Raw genomic sequence first — 27,351 nt, forward strand, 5'->3', positions numbered from 1 at the left:
TTAAGATGAAACCAAGAATACAATTTTTTGGACCAATAATAATAAACTAACCTTTTCGACCTCATCTCCGTGTTATATGTTATTTTGAAAAATTTGTTCTGAATATCCTGATCAGGATACTGGTATGATACTTAATTGCTTTGTCACCTTTGTTCAGAATGTTTGACAAAAACTTAGTTAAATACAAATTTTCATAAAAACTTAACTTACTCAGATAAGGCCTTCAAACTTAGGAAAAGTAAGAATCCATACCAGAAACACCTAGGCAATAATCTTCATTCTTATACCTTTGAATCATTCGCAATGTCCCCAGTGGGATATAATGTTGGCATAGGTTTCCTTCTTGCTCCAGCATAAATGTCCCCAGTCGGATATAGTATCAGCATACGTCATGTTCCATCACGGATGTCCCCTGTCTGTGCAGGACCAGTATGTTGTACCGGGATATGATCCTTTAGCAATTCTTCAACCAGTTGTTTAAACTTAGCAATCTTTTTTCAAAAATTTATGTAGACTTGTAAATGATTATGTTTTTTGAAAATATACTTTGGGATTATCCAAAAAATTTGTATTTTATTGGGACTAAACCCAGTTTCTAGGCATTTAAGCTGGAGTATAAGAACCTCAAGACTTGAAAAGGTGAAAACCTTTAAGTCTTTGAGTTTTACCGGGGATTTTACCCACGTTTCGTGCGCTACAGGCGAGGGTGTGGAAACCCCGAAACTTAGAAAGGTGAAAACCTTTATACCTTAGAAGAGTGTGAAAACACTCTTGTTTTCGTGCGCTACAGGCGGGAGTGTATAAACTCCAAGACTTAGAAAGGTGAAAACCTTTAAACCTTAGAGAGTATGAAAATACCCTTTCGCGAGAGAGGGTGATCAATCCTCATATACCTTAAGGATCCAGGGTATAGCCAACAGTAACGAAATTGTCAGCCACTTTTACATGAACTGGTCCCGCCACCTTGAACTATCCCTGGATAACTTGCGCTCCAGGCAGGGTGTTTAAACCCAATTTGTGAGAAAGGTGAATACCTTTAAACCTGTGAAGGGATCAGGATCCCTTAAACGTGAGAGAGGGGGCCAATCCTCTAATCTTCCGAATTATCCCGAGTGTATATCCTGGAGGTATATCCTGAAGCATATCCTGCAAAACATCCTTAAACTAAGGTGGGTGTTAGCTTGGCTAACACCCCTCCGATGCTTAAGTCAGTAATCAGTTCAAAAGAGTAAATAATATTAAACATATTAAAAGAGATAGAATTCATACCATCCTGAGTAAGAAATTAAATTCCAAACTCACATGAAATAGAGCTTTAGATGTATAGCATTCCAGGATTTTGGTAGCATATCCCCCTCCATATTCTTGAGTCGGTATGCTCCTTTTTTCCTGATTCGGATTCAATCTCATAGGGTCCTTCCCACTTTGGAGCCAATTTTACATCAGCAGGATTCATAGTATTCTGAAAAGCTTTTCTTAACACCCAATCTCCGACTTGAAACCTCCTAGTTCTTATATTCTTGTTGTATGCTCCGGATATCCTCTGTTGGTATGTTGCCATCCTTAGCTTTGCTGCATCCCTTGTTCCATCCACAGTATCTAATTCTTGAAATATGGCTTCAGGATTCTGTTCAGGATCCTGTAGGATAGATCTTGCAGTAGGTATCGCCATTTCCGTTGGAATCATTGCTTCTGCTCCAAATACCAAGGAAAATGGGGTTTGGCCTGTCGTATTCTTTACCGTTGTCCTATCAGCCCACAAAACAAAGGGTAATTCGTCTGCCCATCTTCCTTTTTTGGCTCCAAGTCTCTTCTTTAAGTTATTGACAATTATCTTGTTTGAGGATTCTGCCTGTCCATTCGCTTGAGGATGCACCGGGGTAGACGTGATCATTTTGATTCCCCAACTCTTGCAAAAGTCAGTAGTCCTCTTGCTTATAAACTGAGACCTATTATCACAGATGATTTCAGCCGGTACCCCAAACCTGGTCAGGATATTCCTCTTTATGAAGGATACTACTTCTTAGTCTCTAACTTGGACAAATGCTTCAGCTTCAACACACTTAGAGAAATAATCCGTCATTGCCAGCATAAAGACTTTTCCTCCCGGAGCTTTCGGTAACTTCCTTACTATATCCATCCCCCATTTCATGAACGGCCAAGGGGATGCTATAGGATATAGTGGTTCAGCTGGTTGATGTAGTATGTTGCTATGCCTCTGACATGCATCACATCTTCGAGCGTATTCTGCAGCATATTTCTTCATTGTCGGCCAATAGTATCCTGTTCTCAACACTTTTGAGAATAAAGATCTGCCCCCAGTATGGTTACCACAATCCCCTTCATGTATATCCTGAAGCACTTCCATGGCTTCAGGACCCTCCAAGCACCTCAAATACGGTCCTGCAAGAGATTTCTTGTATAAAACATTGTTTATAATAGTGAATCGTGATACCTTCATCCTAAATGCCTTAGGATTTTCATCTCCGGGGATATGTCCTTCCTTGAGATATCTCATGATTGGAGTCATCCAGGATTTAGGATCCTTTTCAAGATACTCTGCTCTAGGATCCTGAATACCTGCTACTTATTTATCCTGAGGATTCGTTGCAAGATACAAGATATGTAATATTGGTATTTGGGTCCCGTCTGGTATCCTGATCGATGATCCCAGGTTTGCTAAGGCATCTGCTTCAGCATTATCCTCCCTTGGTACCTGTTCAAGTGTAAAGCATCGAAATATCCTGCTAATTTTTTGAGAATATCGAGGTATTCGATTAATTTCTCACCCTTGACTGCATAGGATCCATTAAAATGATTAGTAATCAACAGGGAATCAACATATACTTGTAAACATCTAATATTCATATTTCTAGCCAATTCTAATCCTGCTATCAGAGCTTCATACTCAGCTTCATTATTGGTAGCAGAAAATTCACACCTAATAGCCTGGGGTATTATGTCCCCTGTGGCGATTTTAGTAGTATACCTAAACCTACACCTCTTACATTAGATGCACCATTAGTATATAATGTCCGGGATTCTGAAGATTCTCCTAATTGTTGGACTTCTAGGTCTACCTCATCCTGAATGTCACTACTGAAATCAGCCACAAAGTCAGCTAAAGCCTGAGACTTTATGGCATTCCTAGGTTCATATACTAAGTCATAAGCACTCAACTTCACTGACCACTTAGCCATCCTACCGGACATCTCTGGTTTCCTAAGCACATTTTTAACAGGATAATTAGTTTTAACATGAATCCTATGCGTTTCAACATAATGTCTAAGCTTAGCCGATGCCATAACTAGGGCTAATATCATTTTTTTCTAGATGAGAATATCTAGTTTCAGCATCTAATAAACTTTTACTCACATAATAGACAGGATATTGCTGACCTTCATGGTCTTTTATAAGAACGGCACTTACAGCATTCCCTGATACAGCGAGGTATAGGGATAGTGGTTCACCATTTTCAGGCTTCATCAATAGAGGTGCAGTCGAGAGATATCGCTTCAAATCCTGCAAGGCTGCTTCATGCTTTGCCCCCCATTCGAACTTCTTATTCTTCTTGAGGATATCATAGAATTCCTTACATTTTTCCGAGGATCTTGAAATAAATCTGTTCAATGCTGCTACTCGGCCTGTTAACTGTTGAACATCCTTCATATTCGAGGGTGATCTTATATCCAGGATAGCTTTAATCTGCTCCGGGCTTGCCTCTATCCCTCTTTTGGTCACCATGTATCCTAAAAACTTTCCTGCCCCCACTCCGAAATGGCACTTGGCAGGATTCAGCTTCATGTTATACTGATCCAAGATATCAAATGCTCCCTCGATATCCTGGAGGTGATCCTTAGCCTTTTTAGATTTCACCACCATATCGTCAATATATACCTCCATGGTGTCCCCCAGCTTGTCTTTAAACATCATATTTACCAATCTCTGGTATGTTGCACCTGCATTTTTCAAACCAAAAGGCATAGCCGTATAACAATAAATACATGTTGGTATCTTGAAGGCAGTATCCTCCTGGTCAGGAGGTTCCATTTGAATTTGCTGAAATCCTGAGGATGCATCCATGAAGGTTAACATCTCGTGCCCAGCGGTAGCATCCACCATTGAGTCGATGTGAGGAAGAGGAAATGGGTCTTTAGGACAAGCCTTATTCAAGTCTGGGTAATCTACACAAACTCTCCATTTCCCATTCTTCTTTTGAACCACTACCACATTTGCCAGGCATTTGGGAAACTTGCCTTCTCTGATCATCTTGGATTTCAATAGTCTTTCAACCTCTTCTTGAATAATTATGTTCCGTTCAGGAGCAAACTTCCTTCTCTTTTGTTGAACGAGCTTGAACAACCTGTTAATTCCAAGCTTGTGAGTGATAATATCTTTGGATATACCTGTCATATCCTCATGCTTCCATGCAAACGTTGACATCCTGCATTTCAAAAAGTTAATTAACTACTCTTCAATATCCTGAGGGATATTGGTTCCTACGAGCACCGAGATATCAGGATTATCCTGATCCAGGATAATTTTCTTCACATCCTGCTCCGGATCTTCCACGATATCCTGGGCCCGCATCTTTAATTGCTATGCTGCACTAGGTCTGGTCGAGGATTTCATCGAGGATGAGTCACATTCTTTCGCCTCCTGCTGATCACTATCGACTTTGACAACTCCCCAAGGGGTAGGGATCTTGATGCATTGGTGATATGTTGATGGGACAGCCTTCATATCGTGAATCCATAGTCTTCCCAGTATGATGTTATAGCAGGATAGAGAATCCATCACACAGAAACGTTGTATCGAGTTGACTCCTTCAACATATACTGGTAACTTTATCTCTCCCACTGTGTTCCTAACCTATCCACTGAACCCAACAAGCATGGTGGACTTTGAAGTGATATCCATTGGAGATACATTCATCCTCTTCAAAGTCTCTAGTTGGATTATGTTCACGGAGCTGCCATTATCAACCAATATCCTGCGTACAAAATGGTTAGCCACATATAATGTTATTATCAAAGCATCATGGTGAGGATCCTGGACAGTATCCCTGTCATCACTATCGAAATTGATCACTTTATCAGTTGTGAGGGTAGTCATCCTGACTGGTTTGTCTCCCCTTTCACTCTTGGCTTCCTTTGCATGTCTCTTAGCCGCCGAATACGAAGTCCCACAAATGTCGGATCCTCCTGAAATAAAGTTAATTATCTTGGCATCTACTGGGGGTGATGCTGCTCGTTCAGGATCCTTCTCGGGATCCTGCCCTTTATTTTTCTTTCTTCCCAGCAAGTCCTTCAGATATCCTTTGCTTAGTGGGTAGCTTATTTCTTTCCTCAGGGCAATGCAATCCTTAGTAACATGTCTGAAATCCTCATGGAAGGCACACCATTTGGATTTATCCTTCCAATCAGCTTTTTGTTGATTCTTCCGAGGCCACCTGGCTTTATCTCCCACACCCTGCATAGCACACATTAGTTCAGGTATATTAACAGAAAAACAATATTCAGATAATTCAGGATATTCTTCAGGATCCTCGTCTTCAACAGTATTCACTCTCTTGTTATCATTTCTGCCATATGCTTGTAGCGATATGGCTTATATGAGGATTCTGATTTCCTGTTGGTTGATTCGTAGGTTGAGGTAGAATTCATCCTCTCTTGCATCTTCTTGTCATCTTCCAAACGGATATATCTCAAAGCATGTTACGAGCTTCGTCGAGATTCCTGCAGGGATTCATTACAAGATCCTGATAAAACTGAGAATCCTTTTGTAACCCCATCTTAAAAGCTTGCACAGCCGTTGCAACATCAAGATGCGGGATGTCCAAGGATTCTCGACTGAACTTGTTCACATAATCCCTCAAGGATTCCTAAGGTCCTTGAGTTATCCTGTAAAGGTCACTGGTTAATTTCTCAAAACTCTGGCTGCAAGAAAATTGACTATTAAATAAGTTAACCAAATGAGCAAAAGAAGTAATTGAGTGAGGAGGAACGTTTAACAGCCATTTTAAGGCTGATCCTGTCAAGGTAGAACCGAATCCCTTGCATAAGCATGCTTCCTTGAGATCTGGAGGGATAGGATTGATTTCCATCCATTCCCTATACTGGGCAATATGCTCCTCAGGATCCGTGGTCCCATCATACGGCTTCACGTTGGGAGTCTGGAATCTCTTTGGGATTTCTGCATCACAAATGGGGTGAGCAAAGCGGGATATGTTGTGACTATCCCGGGATACTTCCGGTATAGGATGCACTATCCCAGGCACACTTGATATCATATCCTTCAACTTTTGAAGCTCTCTGGTTATCGCTGATGTCACACCTGTATCCTGCAATGATCCACGATTATTAGTAACAAGGATACTGGTGTTAACGGACAAGTTACCATTTTGGCGATTCTAGCCATATCCTGGAGCGTATCCTGGAGCATATCCTGGATCCCTCACAGTCGACATTCTAGCCGTTAAGGGTATCTCCGGAATATTGCTCTGAGAATGACTCGGTATGATATTGCCCTGATTATCCTCAGTATATACTGCTGAACTAAAGTTCAACATCCTGGCCTGCAGATGGGTATCAGTATCCTCAGCAGGTCTCTTGGAGTTGGACTTCAAGAGTTGTATTTCCTTCATTATGACTTGGTTAGTCTCCTGTTGTTTCTTCATTTGATCCTGTATATCACCAAACAAAGTTAAAATTTTATGATTAGAAACCATAACAGGAGTTCTCCCTGGAACACCAGATCTGTTGACATTCTGAACGGAAGGAGTGTCTCAGGATATTTGGCTTTCATTTCTCTTTAAGGAGCTTGAACTTGTGGAGGAGGAGGAAGCACCAAACCAGTTGTTGCAGAGGTTGTAGCTGACATGGTGGAAGAGCTCATGTTTGATCTCGAGGCCATTGAAAATAATGTAGCAAAAAGTTTTGAAAAATAGAAAACCAAGTAACGATTTTGCAAAAGTTTTTAGTAGAAATAGCACCACTTGCCCCACGGTGGGCACCAAATTGTTTTGGTCAAAAATTACCGAAGCAATTAAGTGATCAAATTAGTTAAGTGAGGTAGTGTGCTAAGAGAATGTGTTCAAAAATATGTTAATTGAGTTATTTGCAAAAACAGTTTCAGGATACGGCTCAGGATATAGAGCCGTATCTGTGATCAAACAATGAGCAAAAGTAAAGGGATTGACACGAGATGTACGAGGAAAGCCCTTGATCAATCTAGATCGCCGGCATAAAACCTCAGGAGCTGACAATCGCAGCTGCCTAGTTCTTCTTATTGCTTCAAACTTCAGGATACAGTGCAGGATATGATACGGATCAACTAAGTGTTACAATGAGATTTGAGTACAAGTGTTTGTGTGTAGTGGTTGCTAGTAGCTAGAGAGCAAAGAGTGTGAGTGAAAGTGTGTGAAAAGTCGTGTCTACCTATGATCCGATCACCCCTTTATATAGTTACAAAAAACAAACTAACTCTCCTATTATTCCGGGATGCTGGGAATATTCCATTCTGAACGTTGGGGGACTCTTTCAACTTGTTTTCCACGTGCTTATTGACTATAAAACCGGGTCTTCAGCTCATATAACCGTTACAATGTCAATAACATTGACCAACATCCGATATTCTCGCGGAATATGCCTTTCTGACCGTTACAAGACCCATTCTTCCACCATCAACGTCCATTTTTCAACCACCTTGAGCGAATCTTCAGGTGGATCAAGTCTTTTAACGTTGGTACCTTGCAACCAACATTTTACAAGCCAATCGTTAGTAATAGTCAAGATACTGCCTTAGGATATTACCAATATCCTGGCCCGGTATCCTGATACGGTATCCTGATCCGGTATCCTGATCTGGTATCCTGATCATATACAACTAATAAAAAATCAAGATACAAAATCAGGATATGGGCTCAGAATTTCACCCATAACAATTACTTCGGTAATTTTTGGCCAAAACAATTTATATGTTGCATTTTGTGCACATCAGAAACCGACATGGACTTTTTAGGATTAAGTTATAATCATCATTATCATTATATAAATATAAATATATATTTATATTCTATCTTACTATATATTAAAGGAGAAGTAGAGCTGATGTCAGTTTGCATACGTGTCAACTATCCAGCTATGCCACGTAGGTTCTTCTGATGTCATAAATAACAATTAAATTGTTAATATATTCTATTAATTAGTAATACATAATTTGGCTCCACTTTCAAAATTTCAAAATTCAAACCATTCTTTAAAGCCCTCTCTCTCTTTAAATCCCTTCTCCACTTTCAAAATTCAATCCATCTCTTATATATATATATATATATATATATATATATATATATATATATATATATATATATATCATCCAGATCTTTCATCGATGAAGATGGACACGTTGAGGACAAAGCTTCATGGTAGCTTAATCGATGAAGATGGTTTTGAGGGCAGTTCAGATCTTCGACCATGACTCCTTACATTAGGGTAAATTTGTTTCCATCTATATAAATTTAGGGCTAATTTTAATACTGTCCAAATTTAGGGCTAATTTTAATTCGAGATTTTAGGGTTTCAGTAAGCTCAAATTCTCTAAATTCAAGCGTGTAATATAAGTTTCTACAGCTTAATTTCTCGAATTTGATCTGTTTATCTGTATATATATCTGTAATTTGTTCAATTTTTTGGTTTCTGAAACCCTAATTTCGGTTTGAAGGTTTTGTGGTTGGAGATGTGCTTCGGATTCGTAACAGAGGATTTGGTTGGAGGAAATGGAAGAGTGAAGAAGAATGAGGATGTAGTGTGTTTGTGTCCGTTTACTTCGGCTTCGAGTGCGACTCAGAGGAGGATTAAGCAACAGTATGATCAGCTTGAACATATATTCGGTAAATGTTGATCTTAATGGAGGTTCTTATAGTATGTGCATGATGGAGTTGCCCTACGGTTTGCTCTGTGTTTAGTAGCCTACCGATAACTAAGTTTATAAAATGTAGTTCTTTTTTCATTTGTTTCTTGGTTTGGTTAGGGTGGGGAAGGTTGTAAACTTTGTTGATGATAGTTTTTGGCTCAGATGATTGTATTTGATTTGTTAAATGTTACAGTTACCTTGTAGTTCTTATTCATAAGAAGGAATATATCTGTGCGGATTTTTTCAGTTATTACTTTTCTTAATACTTTCATGTCTAATGATTGAAATGGAACGAAATGGCTTTTGAATTAGGGTTCTCTGTTCATTTGTGTAATGCTTGATTGGTTATGGTCAAGCTTTCCCATATTAGTTATGTGTGTGAAACTGTGAATATAATTGTAAATCGGGCTTAAAGTACAGAATTATATTCTTAGATTCAAGCTAACTATTGTTCATGCAAAGTTGCCAAAAGAAAGCTACTTTTGATGTATGAGCGAGAATTGTGGAAATATAAGTGCAAAAAGGAAACCATACTTTTGGGCTTTTTCCTCTTTTTCCAATAATGCTCTAATTTTCCAGGTTCTAGGCTTTTTTTAATAACGATTATATATTAGGATGCATTTATTTAACAAATGTTTGAAAATATGAGATCATGGCTGCATTTGATAATTTGAAACTAAACCTACAAAAATGTTTTTTATTGTATCAGTAATTTGCTAATTTAATTTGTGGAACAATTACTGGCAATATTCAGTGGACTAGCAGAAGGTTTGTTAATATATAAAGATCACTTATCACTAATATTTGTTGTTTTAAATCTCGATTACAGGTTAAATTAACTCGTGCATCATTCTTATTTAAGTATTTATCATCCTGGCATAATGTTAGAACTGGATGTGATTAAACCCGAGGTATCATATTCACTTTTCTTCTTGATTTATAAATTAAATTCAAACAACTTTTATAGACCCGTAATTAAACATGTTATCTCGTATCAATGTTGAGATCTTCTCGTATGTCATGAAATAACTTTTATAGAGTAAATTGTCATTTTAGTCCCTGAGGTTTGACTAAAATTGCCAATTTAGTCCAAATAGAAGGTTGTGATGGGGGTAGGTGGTGGGAGGTGGTGGTGGTGGTCGATGAAAATGGAAAAAAATGACAAAAGTCAGCGACTAAAATGACAGAAAACAAAACTATTTGGACTAAAATGGCAAGAAAAAAAACTATTTGGACTAAAACTACTTGAAAAACTCCTGAAGAAATACGTGAAACTTTTCACATACCTGATGATTAACCGAAAATCGAATGGTTAATGAAATAGATTAACCGATGACTTTGGTTATGGTTTCGGTTTCGGTTAATGTTAATAACCAAATAGAACCGAATCGTGCACACCCCTAATTATACAGGACACCATTGTTTAAAATAACCTACTAATATTTTTTTCTTTTCTGGATTTTGAATTTTTCAGAGATTTAGTGTCAGTGTTGAACATACAGTTGATATATCCAAGTACATTAACGAATTCTTCGATATGCTGATGAAAGAATCGAAAGAGCTAGCGAGTCACGCTGTTCAAGTTGATGGGAAACAAACAAACAACATTGATGAATTTAAGAAGGCATACGAGGTAAATAATGGATAATGTTAACTACAAGTTTATGAAAAGTTAAAAACAATCATTATATCATTACATTCTATATTGTATTTTCAGGAACACTCAAAATCGGATGCACAAAAACTCATCGCTGAAGTTACAAGTTTGGTCTCGAACCATATTTGTCATCAAAAAGAGATGGTTTGTTTTTTGTAATGCCTTTTGTTTTGTTTTGTTTTGTTTTCTTTTAGTTGAAGAAAGATTGATTGTTGAGTCGTGAATGTACAGGTGGATGCTCGGCTCGCAACTATCAGAGAAACGACTGCAGGAGGCAAGAAGGTTTTGGAACAACACGTGTCATCTGTTGACAGAATCACATCGAATGCCAAAAGAAAATGGCACGATTTCTATATGCAAGCGGAAAACGATGCTAAAGAGAATGCAGTTTTTGCTGCTGCAAAACACTGTTGTTTCGAGTCGGTGTTACAAAAACGTAAGCAAATGTTGTTTTTAAGATATGCAGTTAATATCGGGAATACATCGCTGTCAAATATTGGTCAGAATATCAGTATCGATATTATTGGCGATATCGACCAATACTTGATCAATCCATATTATTGGCCATGTTGACCAATATCTGACCAATATAACCAATATATCACCGATATTTGACTGATATATCACTGAATTGTTAGTGCTAAATTGCTATATATATAAATTCTGCATGATATTAAAATTACTGATATCTCAAGTATCGGTCCTTGACCGATATCTGATATTTTACCGCATTAACTGCATAGTTTTTAAGTTGCAATCTCCTTTGGTTAATTATCCTACATTTAAATTGTGGCTCTTTCATTCAGTGTTGATGCTACTGAATCGGCTCTAAACCATTCAAAAACAACACATGACTCGGTGATTGAAATGGGAAAACAACATCTCACAACAGTGGACACCCTTATCAGGTTAGTTATCTTATTTAGTGTAGCTTTGTGGTTTTTGCACTTATTCTAATATTAATCATAGTATGATGCAAACAAGTAACGGTAAAATATAACAATGAATGTTGCAGCAGCGCGTTAGATAGTAACGATCAGCATGATCATGAGTTTAATTCTTTAAGGGTGACTGCCAACTTGACTAGTTTGGGGCATAGCTGTTAATAGCGAGCATAACGCTCGCTATAGCGAATAGCGTAGCGAAATGGGAGTTTCCCGCTATGCCATGTTTAGCGCCTAAATAGCGTGAAAATAGCGGATTTAGTTTTTTTTTCCTTTTTTGGGATAAATAGCGGATAAATATAGATAGATTTGAAAAAAAGGAGCGTAATTCTTCCATATACGAGCTAAATTTACAAAAGGAGCAGTGAAGGTTTGTTTAAATTTACAAAAGGAGCAGTTAAATTTACAAGTTGTAACTGTTGAAGTTGACAATTTAGGAGCAGTGAAGGTTCGTTTAATATACCATTATTTTTGTCAATGTTTGGAATGTGAATAACCCATGCACAAATACAAGCCAAATTAGATAAAAATGATGGGGGAGCCTTAAGTTGGTAGGTGTACTCCCCATGGGATTATTTTGTTTAGAAGGTATTTTATTTTTTTATTGTTAGTTATTCTTATAAATTAATCATTTTTAATTGGATGTGTTTATTGAGTTGAGATCGTATACTTTCATATGGGAAGGGATGCGGCAACTATTGCTACAAACAAGCTAAGACTCTCAATTCATATATATGTAGTTGAAGCATTTTACAACGGGTCATTTCCTAATGCAAAACTGGAAAACTATTGCTCGATATGTTTAAGATCAAAACATGTCAGCGTTTTTATATGTATCCGAATTATATCTATTATAATGTTAAATTATTATTAATTAGTGGTATATGAATTGTATTAAATTTCCAAGTTATGAATCCTTAAAAAACAAGAATTCATGTTGAAAATGGAAGGCAATGTAATTTTTTGTTAGTTACTATTGCCTATTGGAGATTTATCAACAAGTGAGTGAGAATTTAATATGTTAGATGATATGATCATAAGGCTAGATGTATGTTCGTGGCAAAAGAAGTATGAAATTTGCATTTATTTCTTGTGAAGGTTGGGCACACATTCGTGTTATAATTTTTCTTTTTCTTACTGTATTGAACTAACTAAAGTATTCCTACGGCGAATGCAGGAGCTATTTCATTTACAGATGGAATGTAATTGAGCTTTAAAACTAAGAATGGCAATTTTACATAAGCTCAAAATGCTCCGGAGGTCGCCCTCAGTCGAGGAATAAGTGGTTGAAGAAAAATACGCTTACATATAGATAGCACTTGTGAAGAATCTTTTAATCCGCAAAAGTGTTACTGTGTCCTTTTAAACCGTTCTTTACTTATTTTCCTAATAATAAGATGATGATAATTGAAAAAATCTAGAGTAGTTTTAGTGTGCCTTAATGATGATAGATGGAATGGAGTGAACCATTTATTCAAATATTCATAAAATTTGTTGTTGGTTTTGCGTCTTATGTTATGTCTTTCATAATACATAATTCAATAAAACATTTGTAAAAACATATTTTTATTTTTTACGACATAAATCTATTAATTAAAATTAAATTTTCCTACCCGTGAAGCTCCGTGGTGAGATACCTGCCTCATATTTCGATCATGACATTTGTAATTCTATATCTATAATTATTTAACATTTATTATGCTTTCATTGCAGGTCGTGTATTAAGCGTCACTTGGAGTACAGATGCAAAAAGGATATACTCAGGCAGTAGTGACGGGTATGAACTATTTTTTGCATTTCAAACTATTGGTATATTTTAAACCCTAATTTAATTGCAGGTTTATAAGATGTTGGGATGTTAAACTGTCTCATGAAGTTTACAGAATAAATGTTGGTCTTGGAGGTTTAGGTAGCATGTCTCAACTTTGTGTTTGGTCTATACTTGCACTGAGGTAACCATTTGTGAGGGCGGTGTGTGTGTGTATATATAATATGCAACCTGTATCGACTAAGAGTGGCCGAGCTTCAAGTATTATACATGTTTCTTTCAGGTATGGGACCCTTGTGAGTGCAGATAGTAGCGGTAGCGTTCAGTTTTAGGACAATTTACATGGAACTCTATTGCAAGCACATTCTTGCCATAAAGGCGATGTCAACGCTTTAGCAGCCAGCTCTAGCCATACAAGGGTGTTTTCTGCTGGATCAGATGGTCAGGTACTTACTTTCTTTTGTTTGCAAATATGTGGAGTGTTTATTTATTTATTTTTTGGAGTAAAATGTCATTTTTGTCCCTAAGGTTTGGCCTGTTTGCGACTTTCGTCCAAAAGTTTGTTTTTTCTGCATCTGTATTGAAGATATATAGTGTGAAGTCGTTAGTAATGCCACCCTGGCAGTTTCTAGGTTAGAAGCCACGTTTCCCGACTTGGCTAGACAAGCAGTGGAAGATGGGACCCAACCTGCTCTAAAATCCCATCCTTATGCTCCATTTGATGCATCAGCTTCATTACAGGTATCCCTTTTTAACTTTTGAGTTAATTACACAGATAGTCTTTGTGGTTTATTGAACGTAACACCTTTGAGTAGTAACTTTTTTAGTAACCGATTCAAGTTCTATGCTTTCGATTTGTAACACCTTCGAGTATGAAGGCTAACTGCCATTAATTTTTTTTTTGTTAAATCAGTGTAAAATGACTAAAATACCCTTTTATATCTTTCTATTAGTACTCGAAGAGGTTACTTTCAATAAACCACAAGGACTATATTTGTAATTAACTCTAAAAAATATAAAACTCAGTATTTGTAACAAAATATATTATAAAGGTATTTGTAAAAAAATTATTTACTCATTTTACACTGATTTAACAGAAAAATTAACGTCTGTTAGCCTTAACACTCAAAGGTGTTAAAAATTTGAAACCGTAGAACCTGAATTGACCATGCCACCATCAAGAGGAGTTGATGCCGAGATCAAGAAATGGCAGAGATCAAGAAATGGCAGAGATCGTTGACCCAGATCCAAGGTGTGCTTATTGTTGCTTCTCATAAAGAGATAACCAGTGCACCTGTGAAACGATGTCTCAATGAACTTGAGTGACGAAAATCACATTTTACTTTTTTATCCAGTAAATTATTAATCATTTGAAATTTTTATTAACTTTTAGTCTTTGGCATGCTTGCTAGAAAGTACATGCCAAACCGAAAAAGTCGATCAAGCGTATGGAGATCACAAACGTCCAAAAAATCTCGACTCAACTTCTGAAACTGGGAAAGTGGCTGCAACCGATCCTGACCAATCACAGAAAAGGAGGGATATAGTGGCTAAATCTGTTTTGGAACCATCTCCAGATGCTACTCTGCAAGGACGGCATGAAAGGTACTTCAAACTATTTTTTGTGACACCCCTAAATAGTGTTCAATACGGCACAATATAGTACATGTACGTGTAATTTTTTTTATTTAACTGCTTTATGTTTGATATTATTATTATTTTTAGAATAATTTTCTAATTTTCTAACTTTATAAATCATCGTCTATATATTTCAGGTTCAAGGTTCATGTGAGGGTTCAAAATGAAACCGGTAGTGTGTCTAAACTTAATCAGTCGACAAGTTTAATGTATTCTTAAGTATAATGCGAACGTGAATTCATTAAATAATTTCACATCAAATTTTACATATAAATGTAGGCTTACATTCAATGTTTACGATGTACCCGCGTCCATCGGACGGGTGTACCGCTAGTATACTATAATAAAAGAAACCAACTTTTGGACATGTGTCATTCATTGAATGTATCCTCAAATATATACTTATCTTATATTAACTAAATAAATAAATAAATTAATATTAAATTTTATCATACTTTAATAAAATATTATCCTCATATCTAAATTGTTAATTTAATATATTTTTAAAACAAATACCTCTCTTCCCTACTTATCTTATATTAATTATATAAATAATAAATTAATATTAAATGTTATCCTAATTTATTAAAAATATAACTTTTTTATTACTTGGTATACAAAATTATATTTATTCAATTCGTGTAAAGCGCGGAGTTTTTAAAATCTAACTTTTTATTATTATTTACTATACAAAGTTACATTTATATAACCCGTGTAATATATGAAGTTTTTAAAGATATAACTTTTTTATGATTTGCTATGTAAAATTAGATTTATTCAATACGTGTAATACACGGGGTTTTTAAGGATATATTTTTATATTATTTGGTAGATTTTTCAAACTGACTATACACGGGTTTTTTAAAGATACGACGTTTTTAGTATTTAATATACAAAATTACATTTATTTAATCTATGTAAAACACATGGTTTTTTAAGATATAACTTTTTTTAGATCTATTCAACACGTGTAATATACGTGGTTTTTAAGGATGTAATTTTTTTTATCATTTGGTAGATTTATTCAACCCGATTATACACGGGTTTTTTAAATGATATGACATTTTTAGTATTTAGTATATAAAATTACATTTATTTAATCTGTGTAATACACATGGTTTTTAAACATATAACCTTTTTTTAGTATTTGATATATAAAATTACATTTATTTAACCCGTACAATATACGAGTTTCATAAAGATATAACTTTTTATTATTTAATATATAAAAGTACATTTATTCAACTCGTGTAATACAGAGGGTTCTAACCTAGTATATATATATATATAAAAGACTAAAATTTTGTTTGGGTTCCTTTAGACTTGCAAGCGTAAACGAGTATTGTATTTTAGACTAGATAATTAAACGAGTTCTATTTCAGGTTCATAGTTCAGACTCGTTAAGGCTCGGCTCATTCGAGCTTTTAGTGGTGCCGCCGATTCCTAGTACCTCTCGAGCCCTTACACAGTTACACCCAAGTAGGGACTATATAAGTGGTTGGTTAAATTCAAATGAATCAATGTGTTGAACTTAAAGAGTTCAATTGGTTGATTCACAATGTCTTATTTCCTGCAAATCGTTTCAATTCCAGCAATTCAATATCCAGCTCATCATCCAATTCGGTTTCAAGTGACCTGTACGATTCGGATCAGATCATCGTGTGCTCCACCGGTGAATTTGATCGGATTCCGATTGATATTTTTATCCAAATATTGAAATTACTTGGACCTAAAGAGGCAGCTAAGCTGACAGTTGTTTGTAAGTCATGGAGGCTAATTGTTTCTGGTAATTTGTTGTGGATTTATTTCCTTCAGAACCAGTTGGATCCCTGGGACTAAACCAGCTTACGCTCCGGTTATCCGCTTCGGTATGTCAGTTTCTATTTCTGATTGTTATTATCATATGTTTTTACAAATTTTCAAAAGGTTTGTATAATTCACCTTGATTGTTGTTAATTTGTATGTGTTGAGTTTTGATTGATATATTATATTCTATTGGGTCAGAAAAAGGTTGTGTTACTGTGTAGAGTTTAAGCGGAATTTTTGTATAATAAGGGAAAATTAACAGGAGTGTATGCAATTATATGTTGTTTCTAGTTTGATGTATGGCAAGAACAAAGTTTGTTTTCTTCATGAACAGAATTAAGTCAAAATGTGAGGGCTCTGTACGAGGACTAGTTTAGTTGTAGGTACAAACATGCCTATGTTGACCTTATCAGAATTTATCAAACATGTATTGTACCAAGTATGCTATCTCTCGCTCTTTTAATCGTTCTACTAATATCAGAATTTATAAACAAAATCTTGTGCAAGTGTGAATTCAGTTTGAACCCTTTTGTTTCATAAATTCTGATTTTATGTCCCCAGTTTTACAAGGTAAGATAATGTACAAAGTGGGTATAAAAGTTGTGTCAGCTGGAGCTTGAAAGCTTATTGGATACCTCAGAGAGCAAATGCAACAGCAAAATCAACGTTTTTCTTCGTTATACACAGTGAGAACATTGAAAGAGGTATCTATCTTTTCACCAATTGTTGAAGTGAACTTGAACTTAATAGTGTAATTTTCACCGTCTTATTTCACAAGATTTGACCAAAATTTCGCTCCTTATCATTAGATATGAACCAAATTTACTGAGTTTTAAAAAATACTTGTAGTGCTACTTACAACTGATTTTATTTTTTATAGGAAAACAAATTCCACTAAAAAGGAAACAAAAATGGTCTTGGTATTTCTTCATATAGCCTAATGTTATCCGGTTGGATGAACTTGCAGAACCTTTGTTATGTGGCTATTTTTTCATATGAAGTTCCTGTTGTGGGTTGGTTTACTCTTAAGCAAGAACCTTTTCTAACAGGAGAGATTTTGTTCCAACCACTTATTGCAGGATTGTATGTACATGTTTCCTCCATCCTTTCGTTGTCTGTATCAATTACAGCTGGCAATTTCGACCCCTCTACTAATAAAGCCCTTGATTTGGGTTGTGTTTTTAACTTTTTATCTCAAACGGGTTAAACAAAAATATCGCTCAAAAGTCTGTTTCTTATGCACACAACTTTTTCATATAGTCAAAATTTTAAATTGATTTTTGTAATAATAATCATAGGAGTTCAAAGGGTTTGCATCAAGCGGTGGCACTTTGCATTGAACAATGCCATGCTGCGGGATTGTCCCCTGATGATTCTTGGTTCAAGACCGTTGTTTTGGCTGGCGGCACTGCGTGCTTACCAGGATTAGTTGGTATAAATCAATATTTTTATATAAATACATGTGATTCATAAAGTGACGGGGTGGTATCTAGATTTTTCAACTTTGTATTTCCCGCGTGCAGAAAGATTAGATAAGGAACTCCGTCTTCTTCTTCCCCCATCGATATCTAGTGGGATACGCGTTATTCCACCCCCGTATGGTGCAGATTCTGCATGGTATGGGGCCAAGCTTCTCAGCAATGTAAGTTATATCCATATCATATCATTTTTATTAAATTTCACGCACTTTATGTTGATGCTATGCACACGTTTCCTTTCAACGCAGTTGAGCACCTTCCCTAGTTCCTGGTGCATTGACAAAAAAGATTTCCGACCCAAGTCCAAAAGAAATTTCTTTTGGTGAAAGTTGGTTCTTTTACGCGCGTTGAAATTCTAAAGGTTTTAATGTCATTGTCCTCAATCATCACCTATTAACATTAGGCCATTAATAATGTTATATCAGGGTTGTGTTATGTTCCTCATTTGTCCAGCTTGTAAAATTTTATATATACCTGTGAAAACTTGTATAGTATCATATCTAGGGGAAGGTTCAAATGAAAACCACTAGTTATTGTGAAAACTAGAAAACTAACTAAAACCCACTAAAAAGGAGGGGGGTAATAATGAAGGAGGGGTAAAATTGGAACAAAAAATATATAACTTTTCAAACATTTCCCATTTCTCCATACGTTATCATTTTAAAACAAAAATGGCACCATAAGATCACAAATTTTCTTATCTTTCATTCAAGTATATTCGAGCATATTTTTTATGACATAAAAAAAGATTTATGGTGTCGTCTTGTTTTCAATACTATTATTATAGTAGTGCACATGTGCAATATAACATGTACTACAATGTGCATTACATGCTTAAAATTAGCTTTTTGAGTCTAGTTTAGCTTTTAGGGTTAGTTTTTTTTGGAGGTTTAGGATTAGGATTAGGTTTTTAGGTGTGGGGGGGAGGGGGGTTTAGGTTTTTGGGGGGTGGGGGTGGGGGGGTTAGGTTTTTTTCGGGTTTATGTTTAGGGTTTAGTTTTAGGTTTTCGGGAGGGTGGGGGGTGGGGGGCTTTAGGTTTTGGGGGGGGGGGGGGGGTCGGTGGGGGGTGGGTTAAGTGGTTTAGGCTTTCCGTATTAGTGCACATGTGCAGTACAACCATTTTTTTTTTTTTTTTTTTGAAATTTTTTTCCATATATAAAAAGTAGCGATTTTTCTAAAAAAAATTGTAAAAAAAAAATTGTATGTTTTTTAGGTTTTTTTTAGGCTTTTTTAGTTAGTTTTCGAGTTTTCACAATAAAAGTGGTTTTCATTTGAACCATCCCCATCATATCTATCCAACTAAATAAATTAATATCAAATATACCTGTTCAATATACTTTAAATTTCATATGTACCCATTTCATTTAATATGCTATACCTTCTCTTTCTTCAGACACTCTAAACTCATATATCCTAATGTAAGATTAAAGAGGAGGGTATCCAACTATACAAGTAAATATGATATTATACCAAGTTTTGAAAGGGATGATGAAGTTATACCATAACAACATGTATGTTGTGTAATAATATTGTTTTATACTAATAAGTAACGCGCGATACATTTATAAGTGTTATCTAAAATGTATTTGCGGGTCGATCCAACACAACTCGGATCGTTTAATCTAAACATGACTCTTATCTATTTTGCCACCTCTACTGGACCGAGTGTCCCTGGAACACGCTATATATTTCTTGATATTTTTTATGATCAATGTCACTTGCAACAAATTCATGAATTTCCCCATCAATCTCAATCAAGCTCAACCCTTGTGTTACCTCTAAATTTCTGTCTTGAATTTCTTTTCTAAGTTTATGTGCACGTTCCCGTTCACCTCTATCTGCCAACAAATGACTCGCTAGCTTATACCGCTCACCTGAATCTGGCTCCAACTTAACTAGTTGTCGAAAAGCATATTCCCCTAACCTAAAGTCTTTATGGATTCTACAACCTGCGAGTAACGCACCCCATATAACCACGTTTGGTTCTTCTACCATTGTTGAGATTAGCTCTTCTGCCTCGGCTAACCTTCCAGCACGACCAAGAAGATCAACCATGCACCCATAGTGTTCAATCGATGGTCTAATGTTACATAAACTCGACATTTGATTGAAATATAACCGACCCAAGTCTACTAATCCCGCATGAGAGCAAGTGGTGAGTATGGCTACATATATAACTTCGTTTGGTTGTGTCCCATCAGCGACCATTTCATCAAAAAGTTGAAAGCATTTTTCGGCAAGCCCGTGTGTTGCAAACCCGTGAATGATAACTCCCCATGTCACGACATCTCTCTCGGGCATACTTTTGAAAACTTCATAGCCAAACTCGACACACCCACATCTCGCATACATGTCAATAATGGATGTGCCGAGATTAACGCTAATCTTATTTGTATTTTTGTTGACGTAAGCGTGTATCCATCTACCCTGATCCAACGCACCCAAATGACCGCACGCAGATAGCGCGCTCACAAGGGCCGGCTCGTTTATTACAACTTTAGAAGCTGTCATTTCTTGAAACATGACTAAAGCCTCTGTATGCATACCGTTTCTAGCGTACCCTGTTATCATCGCACTCCAAGATGCAGAATCTGTTGTAGACATATTATTAAACACTTGGCGGGCAACATAAACTTTGCCCCGGTTCATGTAACCAGTAATCACGGAGTTTTTTCCATGCACGTTATCTTCCGAAAACTCAGCAAGAACGCGTTCCGCACAATCCATCTCGCCTGAATTCGCATACATGTTTATCATCGAGCCGTGAATGTACCCATCGGGTTTCTTTCTCACCTTAATGATCTGGGCATGCAGTTGCTTCCCTTCAGAAACGGCTTTTACGCGGGAACATGCTTTTAGAACATAAGTGTAAGTGTGGTTATCTGGTGTTAGGTTCCCCTGCAAGAGTTCAATGTAAAGTAAGAGTGAATCATGTGGACACTCAGCCAATGTTAAGCCTCTGATAATGTTGTTATAGGCAAACACATCAGGATAAGGTATTGTGTGGAACACAGACAAAGCTTCATAGATTTCACCACATGCCACATAGGATGCAATCAGCCTCCCTGCATTAACCCGTCTATCGATCAACCCCGACACCACCAGCCGGGCATGCAATTGCCTGATTTCCTTAAAATCGGTACACATTTGCAGCAACGTAACAGGGACCGGTACACGTGAAGAAGCCATGGTCTGTGCCACCATTTTTTTGTCTTGCTTAGATAATTTGACTTAGAGTATGTGAAGTCTTCTATTCATTCACAGCCATCCAAACATTATCCACATTATCAATAGACAAAAGATTTGGGAATGGTCCGGTTCGGCTGATTTAAACAAAAATTTTGCGCCGAGCCATTAACTACGGTTTCGTAAAACTACAAACCAAACCGGTCGGGTTAGCTGGGTCGGATGTGCCGGTCGGGTTTGGGCTTGCTTAGTTTACACGGCTGGTTTCAAGTTCTAAACTGTAAACCGAATTGTAAAATTGTCAAACCACATTGTAAACTTGAGCGTATACATTTCAAACCAACCAAACCGACAGACTTGTTTTGATTTAAACAGTTCAATGAACCGGTTTTCAATCTTTATGAACACAAGAAAACCGTAGCAATAAATCCAAAATGAGCCATTCTACACACATTTGTTGTAAATATATTGTTTTTACTGTATACTAATAAGCAGTGATTATACACAATAATTTCATCAAGTGGCTAATTGATACATTTGTTTGACGATATAACATCAAAAAGCTCGAACATACGTGGAAACTATGGAGAAACGAGCATTACCCATTAACAAAGATCTGTTTTTTTTTTTTTTTTTTTTTTTTTTTTTTTTTTTTTTTTTTTTTTTTTACTTTATCTAAAACTGAAGTTTTTCTTGATGTTACAACCTGCAGGATGCAAGTGAAATCATATACACAGCCAACTGTTGTCTCAATTCCGATCACTCAGTATGGAGGTATGCTATTTTTTTATTTGTTGACATTTATATAAATAATATTAGAATCTGCTTCACTACTGTTACGTTTTTAATATGTTCAGATACGCAATATGATAAAACGGCTAGACGGAAACTAAAAGAAGCCATCTACTCAGTTGATGATTGTTGTGATTCGATTAGACCATCGGTGTGAACGAACGCATATATTTAATATTTGGATGCAACAATGTATTTACAGAATCTAAAGACTGAAAGAAATTATCATTTAACTACAGATAATAACCCTTCAATTACAGACCAACTTAGTTCCTCAAAAATAAACACACTAAAAAAACAATTACCATATAACTAATCATAAGATTTCGAACAACCTTCATCTTCAATTTCATTTACCGGATATTCATTGAGGTCAACATCAAAAACCACATTAGCACCTACACCTTCATCGTTCTTGATCACGTCTGATACACCTTCATCCGCTACCTTCAACTTCTTCTTTGGGGGTAATAAAACTTCAACATTCTTCGCATCCGATCGCCCTCTTTTGTTTTTCACCCGACCCGTCACATTCCATGCCGGTAGCACCTCCATCAAATCAACCGCCCCACCATCACGACTCATCAAACATTCTTCCACGTCTAAAGAGTCCTCGTCATCTGAATCTGAATCGCCTAATATGGGATTAGGCAACTTATGGCGGACAACAATGGCAGTGCAGCATTCAAGTTTTTTGGGTAGCGTGTTCCGCCAATCAGATAATGTGTGACGACGCATATGACGGTACAGAGTGTAGGCGGATGTGGCATACGTGTGACACAAGTAACATCGAAACCTGCCGTAGTCGTCGGCGCATCGCAGAACCAATCGAGTAGGTTTATCGTTACCATCGCCCATCTTCAACAACTTCAACAAAGAATTTGCAAAAAAAAAGATTATGAATATGTTTGGTATGGGCAGAAAATTCGTTTGAGGGTTGTATGAAGAGGAGAGGATGATATTATTTATAAGTTATAGAAGTAAGAAGATTTATTAGGGTTAGTTTGTATTGATGGGGAATAGGGAGGGAGTCGTTTCGTTTCTACCGTAGAAATTCAAATCTCACATTAATTAGACTTCCTAATTTATCTAAACTAGTTTTTTTTACGTCGCGCATTGCGGCGAAACCAAGCAAATGATAATGTAAAACAAAAGTGACTTGAAAATAAATCATGTTTTTTAGAAAGCCAAACCATTAGAACGGTTTAATTTATCATTGTACGGTTTTATGATACCAAATAAATACTTTATTTTGAGTACAACTTCGTTTTTAACAAAACTTATAACGGAATGTCGAGTGAAAAAATCAAGCACAACTACGTATTTAAGTTTTTAGAAAAAAAGTTATACACGTAAATTATTAACGAAGTAAAAAATTATTTAATAAATTAATATATGTTCTAAAAAAAGAAAAAGGAATTATTAAAAAAATGGTAAAGGAAATATAGGGTTTTATAAAAGGGAAAAAAGGAAAAATATGTTATTAATAGTAAATTATAATAATAAACTATTATAATATATTAAATAAATAAATAATAAAAAGCTATATATTATTTTAAAAATAAAGTTACTATTCATCATACTTCGTTAACTATATATATATAATATAATATAATTCAGTTGAGGTTTGTTTCTTTTTTTCTTTTTTCTCATCACATACATTGTCATGGCCGGCCCATCTTTATTATCAGTCCAAGAAATAAATGTATATACTTATTTTTCACTTTTATTTAAATTCAGCCCATTAAGCCACCAAAATTTTTAGTCAACACTTTGATTCATAAAAGTATAAAGCCTTTTTATTTTATTGATCTGATTTCTTTTTTTTATTTTTTAGAGTGTTAAGATTATTTTTAATTAATAAAATTGTTTTATCAACTTCTTGATTAATAAGGGTATAAAGGTTTGCTGACTTATACGGTCAGTAAGAACTATATAAGAAAATAATTAAAAAGAAGTTAAATAATTGATTTATAGAAGCTAAAAGGATGTCACGAGATCATCTCACAAGTTTTAATATCAAAAAGATCAGATGAAAAAAATACATTACTTATATATACTAGTGGGATAAATCCATTTGAAAATACCCAATGATGTTGATAAATTAGATAAAGTTTAAGACTATGATATACAAGTTTAGCCATTAAAAAGAACTAGTGGGACGATAACTAAAAAGAAGTTAAATGGCGAAAGAGAAAGAGGTCAGAGTTGAGGAGAGGTAGATGAAGTATGGTTGTTGCAATGAAGAGATGGATTCTAGGATTTCATAAGAAAGGGAGTAAATTGCCGAACGGGTCGGGTTTTAACATCCTCGGATAAAAAAATTGAGTTTTAACATTAAAACTCTCCAATGACTTACCATGTGACCGTGTGTCTTTTTTAAATGCCAAGTGTACAGAATAAAAAAAATATAGCAAATTACAAGTTTTGTCCTTTATGTTTACATCATTTTGCAGGCGGTATCATTTAGCGCAAAATAGATCCTGAAAAGATGAAATGACAAGAATGTATACTTAACCAAAAAATCTAAGTAGGTTTGGCCTAAAGGATAGAAGATGTAAGATTTTGAAACTTTAACTACAAAATTTATCAACTTTTGTACTAAAAGACAACGCATCCAATAGGGTGTGAGATAAAGTATAAAAGTTGTAATTTACTCCAAATAAAAATATATCACATATCAGATTTATAGGATAAGACTCAGTATACCAATTTTAGGTCTTTTATTGTATATTCTCCAACATTTTTATTAAATAATTTATTATTTATATAACCATGAGTGGTTATGTTCTTTTAAACGCATAACAAAATAACCAATGTCAAGATCGCCGGCTAAATGGTGTGCTTTGATGCACCAACCCTTGTATCAAACCAAACCAAACAAAATCAACCCAATTTTTTTTTTGACACCAAACAAACTAACAACCATGTCTTTCTCTTCCTCTTTCCGTTTGTTCTTCCCCAAATTCCCCAATTCTTTACCCCTTTTCAAAACCCTAACCCTCTCTCCTCCTTTCCCACTTTCCCCAATAAATCTTCAAATCATCAAACCCATCACAATCCAATCAATACCCACAAGATCATTTCCCATTAACTCCACTTCTCAATCATCATCAAACCCCAACAACAACAACACACTCCAACCCATTGAAGAACTCCCCCAAAAGCTTCAAGAAATCATCAATCTTTTCCAGTCCGTACAAGACCCAAGAGCCAAGTATGAACAGCTGTTGTTCTATGGCAAGAACCTTAAACCCCTCGAAACCCAGTTCAAAACTGATGAAAATAAGGTCAAAGGTTGTGTTTCTCAGGTCTGGTTAAGAGCTTACTTTGATTCTGATAATAAAAATGTCATCTTTGAGGCTGATTCTGACTCTGTACTTACTAAAGGTTTAGCTGCTTTACTTGTTCAAGGTTTGTCTGGTCATACAGTTCAAGAAATCTTGAGGGTTTCCCCTGATTTTATTGTGCTTTTGGGGTTGCAACAGAGTTTAACACCTTCTAGAAATAATGGGTTTTTGAATATGTTGAAGTTAATGCAGAAAAAGGCCTTCACTTTGTTTGTTGAAGCTGAGAAAGGGGTTGAATCACGGAATGAGATTAAAAAACCTGTCGAAAAAGCCGAGTCTGGTTCGAATTTTGAGAACCCAATTGAGAATTCAAAATCCAATAATGATGATGATGATGTGGATGTGGATGTTGGTGTTTTGGGTAGTAGAGGACAGAGGATATTGGAGATATTAAAAAGGGAGCTTGCGCCGGTTGAGTTGGAGGTTAAAGATGTGTCGTATCAACACGCGGGGCATGCGGGGGTGAGGGGTAGCAACAATGGGGAGACACATTTTGAGTTGAAAGTGGTTTCGAAGGAGTTTGAAGGGAAGAGTATGGTTAAGCGGCATAGGCTTGTTTATTCTCTGTTGGCGGATGAGTTAGAAAACGGGTTACATGCTTTATCGATCGATGCAAAGACACCTACAGAAATCGGTCAGTAGTAGATGAAATGGATTTATTGAATGAGGTTATGCGTTTGTTTTTCACTCAAATTGATGTTTTTGCTGTGAAACTTATATTGAATTCAATACATAATAAAAATGTTTATTTGTGCATTTGGTGTCAAGAATTGCATAGTCTAATGCCTTACTCGAGGATAACTGAAACTTAGACCTTTATTTTCGCTCCAGTTCCATGTCGGTAGTAAACAGATTCTAATCAAGTTGTTAATGCTTCATATATGTAGACGGGTTGTCATAATTTGTAGTGAACAATGCATGCGTTATGGACGTTTATGGTTCAACATAATTGTTTATCCTCTGATTGATTTACAGATACATAGGACCTGTATTTTTATGAGTTTACCATTGCATGTCATTTGTTCTTTACATAACACATACTCGGGTTTCATGATAAAGACCGTCCAGCGCTTGGCCCCTAACCCTTTCAAGAGTCTCGATTAAGATGGGCAGATGGCCCAGTCGTTGAACCAGTTGGGCCTGCGAAGTGGAATCCTCGACTGTTCGCTTCACATGGGTTGCATCATCACTGGTTGGACGCCTGTAGTTTGACAATTGAGGGTTTATTCGGTGCCCCAGCTCTATAGTTGGACCTGTTTTGAGTAAAAACAAGAGTAAACTGCCAAAATGGTCCCTGAGGTTTGGTTACTTTTGTCACATTAGTCCAAAACTCAAACCTTTTGAATCTGGGTCCCGTGGTTTCAATTTTGTTGCCATTTTCATCTAAAATCAGAATCTGGTCAGATTTTTCAGTTAACATCCAGCTTTTCTGTCTTTTTCCTCCCTTTTAATGAATGGCAAAATGGTTTTTTAACATTTTAATATAACAAATAAAAAAAATCTGACCATTTTGCCCTTCATTAAAAGAGAGCAAAAAGACAAAAAAAAATGGATGTTAACTAAAAAATCTGACCAGATTTTGCTTTTGGATGAAAATGACAACAAAATTGAAACCACAGGGACCCAGATTCAAAAGGTTTAACTTTTGAACTAAAGTGGCAAAAGTGACCAAACCTCAGGGACCATTTTGGCAGTTTACTCTAAAAACAATTTGTACATTATAAGATGTGAACTTGAGATCTCATACATATGGCAGTGTTTGTCAACCAATCAATCTTGATATTTAAACTAAACTAGTCTTTTACCCCTTGCTTTGCT

General features: G+C 36.0%; 4 protein-coding genes across 5 annotated transcripts; 3 read left to right on the plus strand and 1 right to left on the minus strand.

Annotated features, from left to right (window-relative positions):
- The first annotated feature begins 8,371 nt into the window (after positions 1 to 8,371).
- LOC110914112 (kinesin-like protein KIN-5C) lies at positions 8,372 to 13,221 on the plus strand. Its single transcript, XM_035979377.1, has 8 exons — positions 8,372 to 8,492; positions 8,722 to 8,890; positions 9,743 to 9,824; positions 10,388 to 10,546; positions 10,631 to 10,714; positions 10,802 to 11,006; positions 11,377 to 11,478; positions 12,692 to 13,221. The coding sequence occupies exons 3-7, from the start codon at positions 9,795 to 9,797 to the stop codon at positions 11,400 to 11,402; spliced, it is 504 nt and encodes a 167-aa protein (XP_035835270.1). The 5' UTR covers positions 8,372 to 8,492; positions 8,722 to 8,890; positions 9,743 to 9,794; the 3' UTR covers positions 11,403 to 11,478; positions 12,692 to 13,221.
- A 906-nt stretch (positions 13,222 to 14,127) lies between these two features.
- LOC110912312 (actin-related protein 8) lies at positions 14,128 to 18,798 on the plus strand. 2 transcript variants are annotated; one of them, XM_022156999.2, is made up of 9 exons: positions 14,128 to 14,534; positions 14,695 to 14,887; positions 15,058 to 15,092; positions 16,303 to 16,788; positions 17,288 to 17,430; positions 17,694 to 17,809; positions 18,025 to 18,158; positions 18,250 to 18,368; positions 18,453 to 18,798. In XM_022156999.2, exons 5-9 carry the CDS (start codon positions 17,374 to 17,376, stop codon positions 18,528 to 18,530), a joined length of 504 nt encoding a protein of 167 aa, XP_022012691.1. In that variant the 5' UTR covers positions 14,128 to 14,534; positions 14,695 to 14,887; positions 15,058 to 15,092; positions 16,303 to 16,788; positions 17,288 to 17,373; the 3' UTR covers positions 18,531 to 18,798. The 2 variants fall into 2 exon arrangements, with proteins under 2 accessions (XP_022012691.1, XP_022012694.1); XM_022157002.2 differs by lacking the exons at positions 14,128 to 14,534; positions 14,695 to 14,887; positions 15,058 to 15,092; positions 16,303 to 16,788 and having other exon boundaries at positions 16,804 to 17,430; positions 17,607 to 17,809.
- A 1,060-nt stretch (positions 18,799 to 19,858) lies between these two features.
- On the minus strand, positions 19,859 to 21,409 carry LOC118484006 (pentatricopeptide repeat-containing protein At5g66520-like). Its single transcript, XM_035979864.1, has one exon. The coding sequence runs from the start codon at positions 21,407 to 21,409 to the stop codon at positions 19,859 to 19,861; it is 1,551 nt and encodes a 516-aa protein (XP_035835757.1).
- A 3,578-nt stretch (positions 21,410 to 24,987) lies between these two features.
- LOC118483787 (sufE-like protein 1, chloroplastic/mitochondrial) lies at positions 24,988 to 26,289 on the plus strand. The gene has a single exon (XM_035979378.1). It carries the CDS (start codon positions 25,000 to 25,002, stop codon positions 26,173 to 26,175), a length of 1,176 nt encoding a protein of 391 aa, XP_035835271.1. The 5' UTR covers positions 24,988 to 24,999; the 3' UTR covers positions 26,176 to 26,289.
- The last annotated feature ends 1,062 nt before the right edge of the window (positions 26,290 to 27,351 follow it).

The sequence above is a fragment of the Helianthus annuus genome, chromosome 11, assembly GCF_002127325.2.
Source record: "Helianthus annuus cultivar XRQ/B chromosome 11, HanXRQr2.0-SUNRISE, whole genome shotgun sequence".
NCBI classification, from domain to species: domain Eukaryota; kingdom Viridiplantae; phylum Streptophyta; class Magnoliopsida; order Asterales; family Asteraceae; genus Helianthus; species Helianthus annuus.

Excerpts from the sequence above, each read along its gene's own strand:
- LOC118483787 (XM_035979378.1), top strand. The coding sequence starts at position 25,000 with ATGTCAAGATCGCCGGCTAAATGGTGTGCTTTGATGCACCAACCCTTG.
- LOC118484006 (XM_035979864.1), bottom strand. The coding sequence starts at position 21,409 with ATGGTGGCACAGACCATGGCTTCTTCACGTGTACCGGTCCCTGTTACG.
- LOC110912312 (XM_022156999.2), top strand. The coding sequence starts at position 17,374 with ATGCAACAGCAAAATCAACGTTTTTCTTCGTTATACACAGTGAGAACA. Across the intron at positions 18,159-18,249 it reads GTGCTTACCAGGATTAGTTG|AAAGATTAGATAAGGAACTC; the intron begins GTATAAATCAAT and ends TCCCGCGTGCAG. Across the intron at positions 18,369-18,452 it reads GGGCCAAGCTTCTCAGCAAT|TTGAGCACCTTCCCTAGTTC; the intron begins GTAAGTTATATC and ends CTTTCAACGCAG.
- LOC110914112 (XM_035979377.1), top strand. The coding sequence starts at position 9,795 with ATGTTAGAACTGGATGTGATTAAACCCGAG. Across the intron at positions 9,825-10,387 it reads TGGATGTGATTAAACCCGAG|AGATTTAGTGTCAGTGTTGA; the intron begins GTATCATATTCA and ends TGAATTTTTCAG. Across the intron at positions 10,547-10,630 it reads AATTTAAGAAGGCATACGAG|GAACACTCAAAATCGGATGC; the intron begins GTAAATAATGGA and ends TTGTATTTTCAG.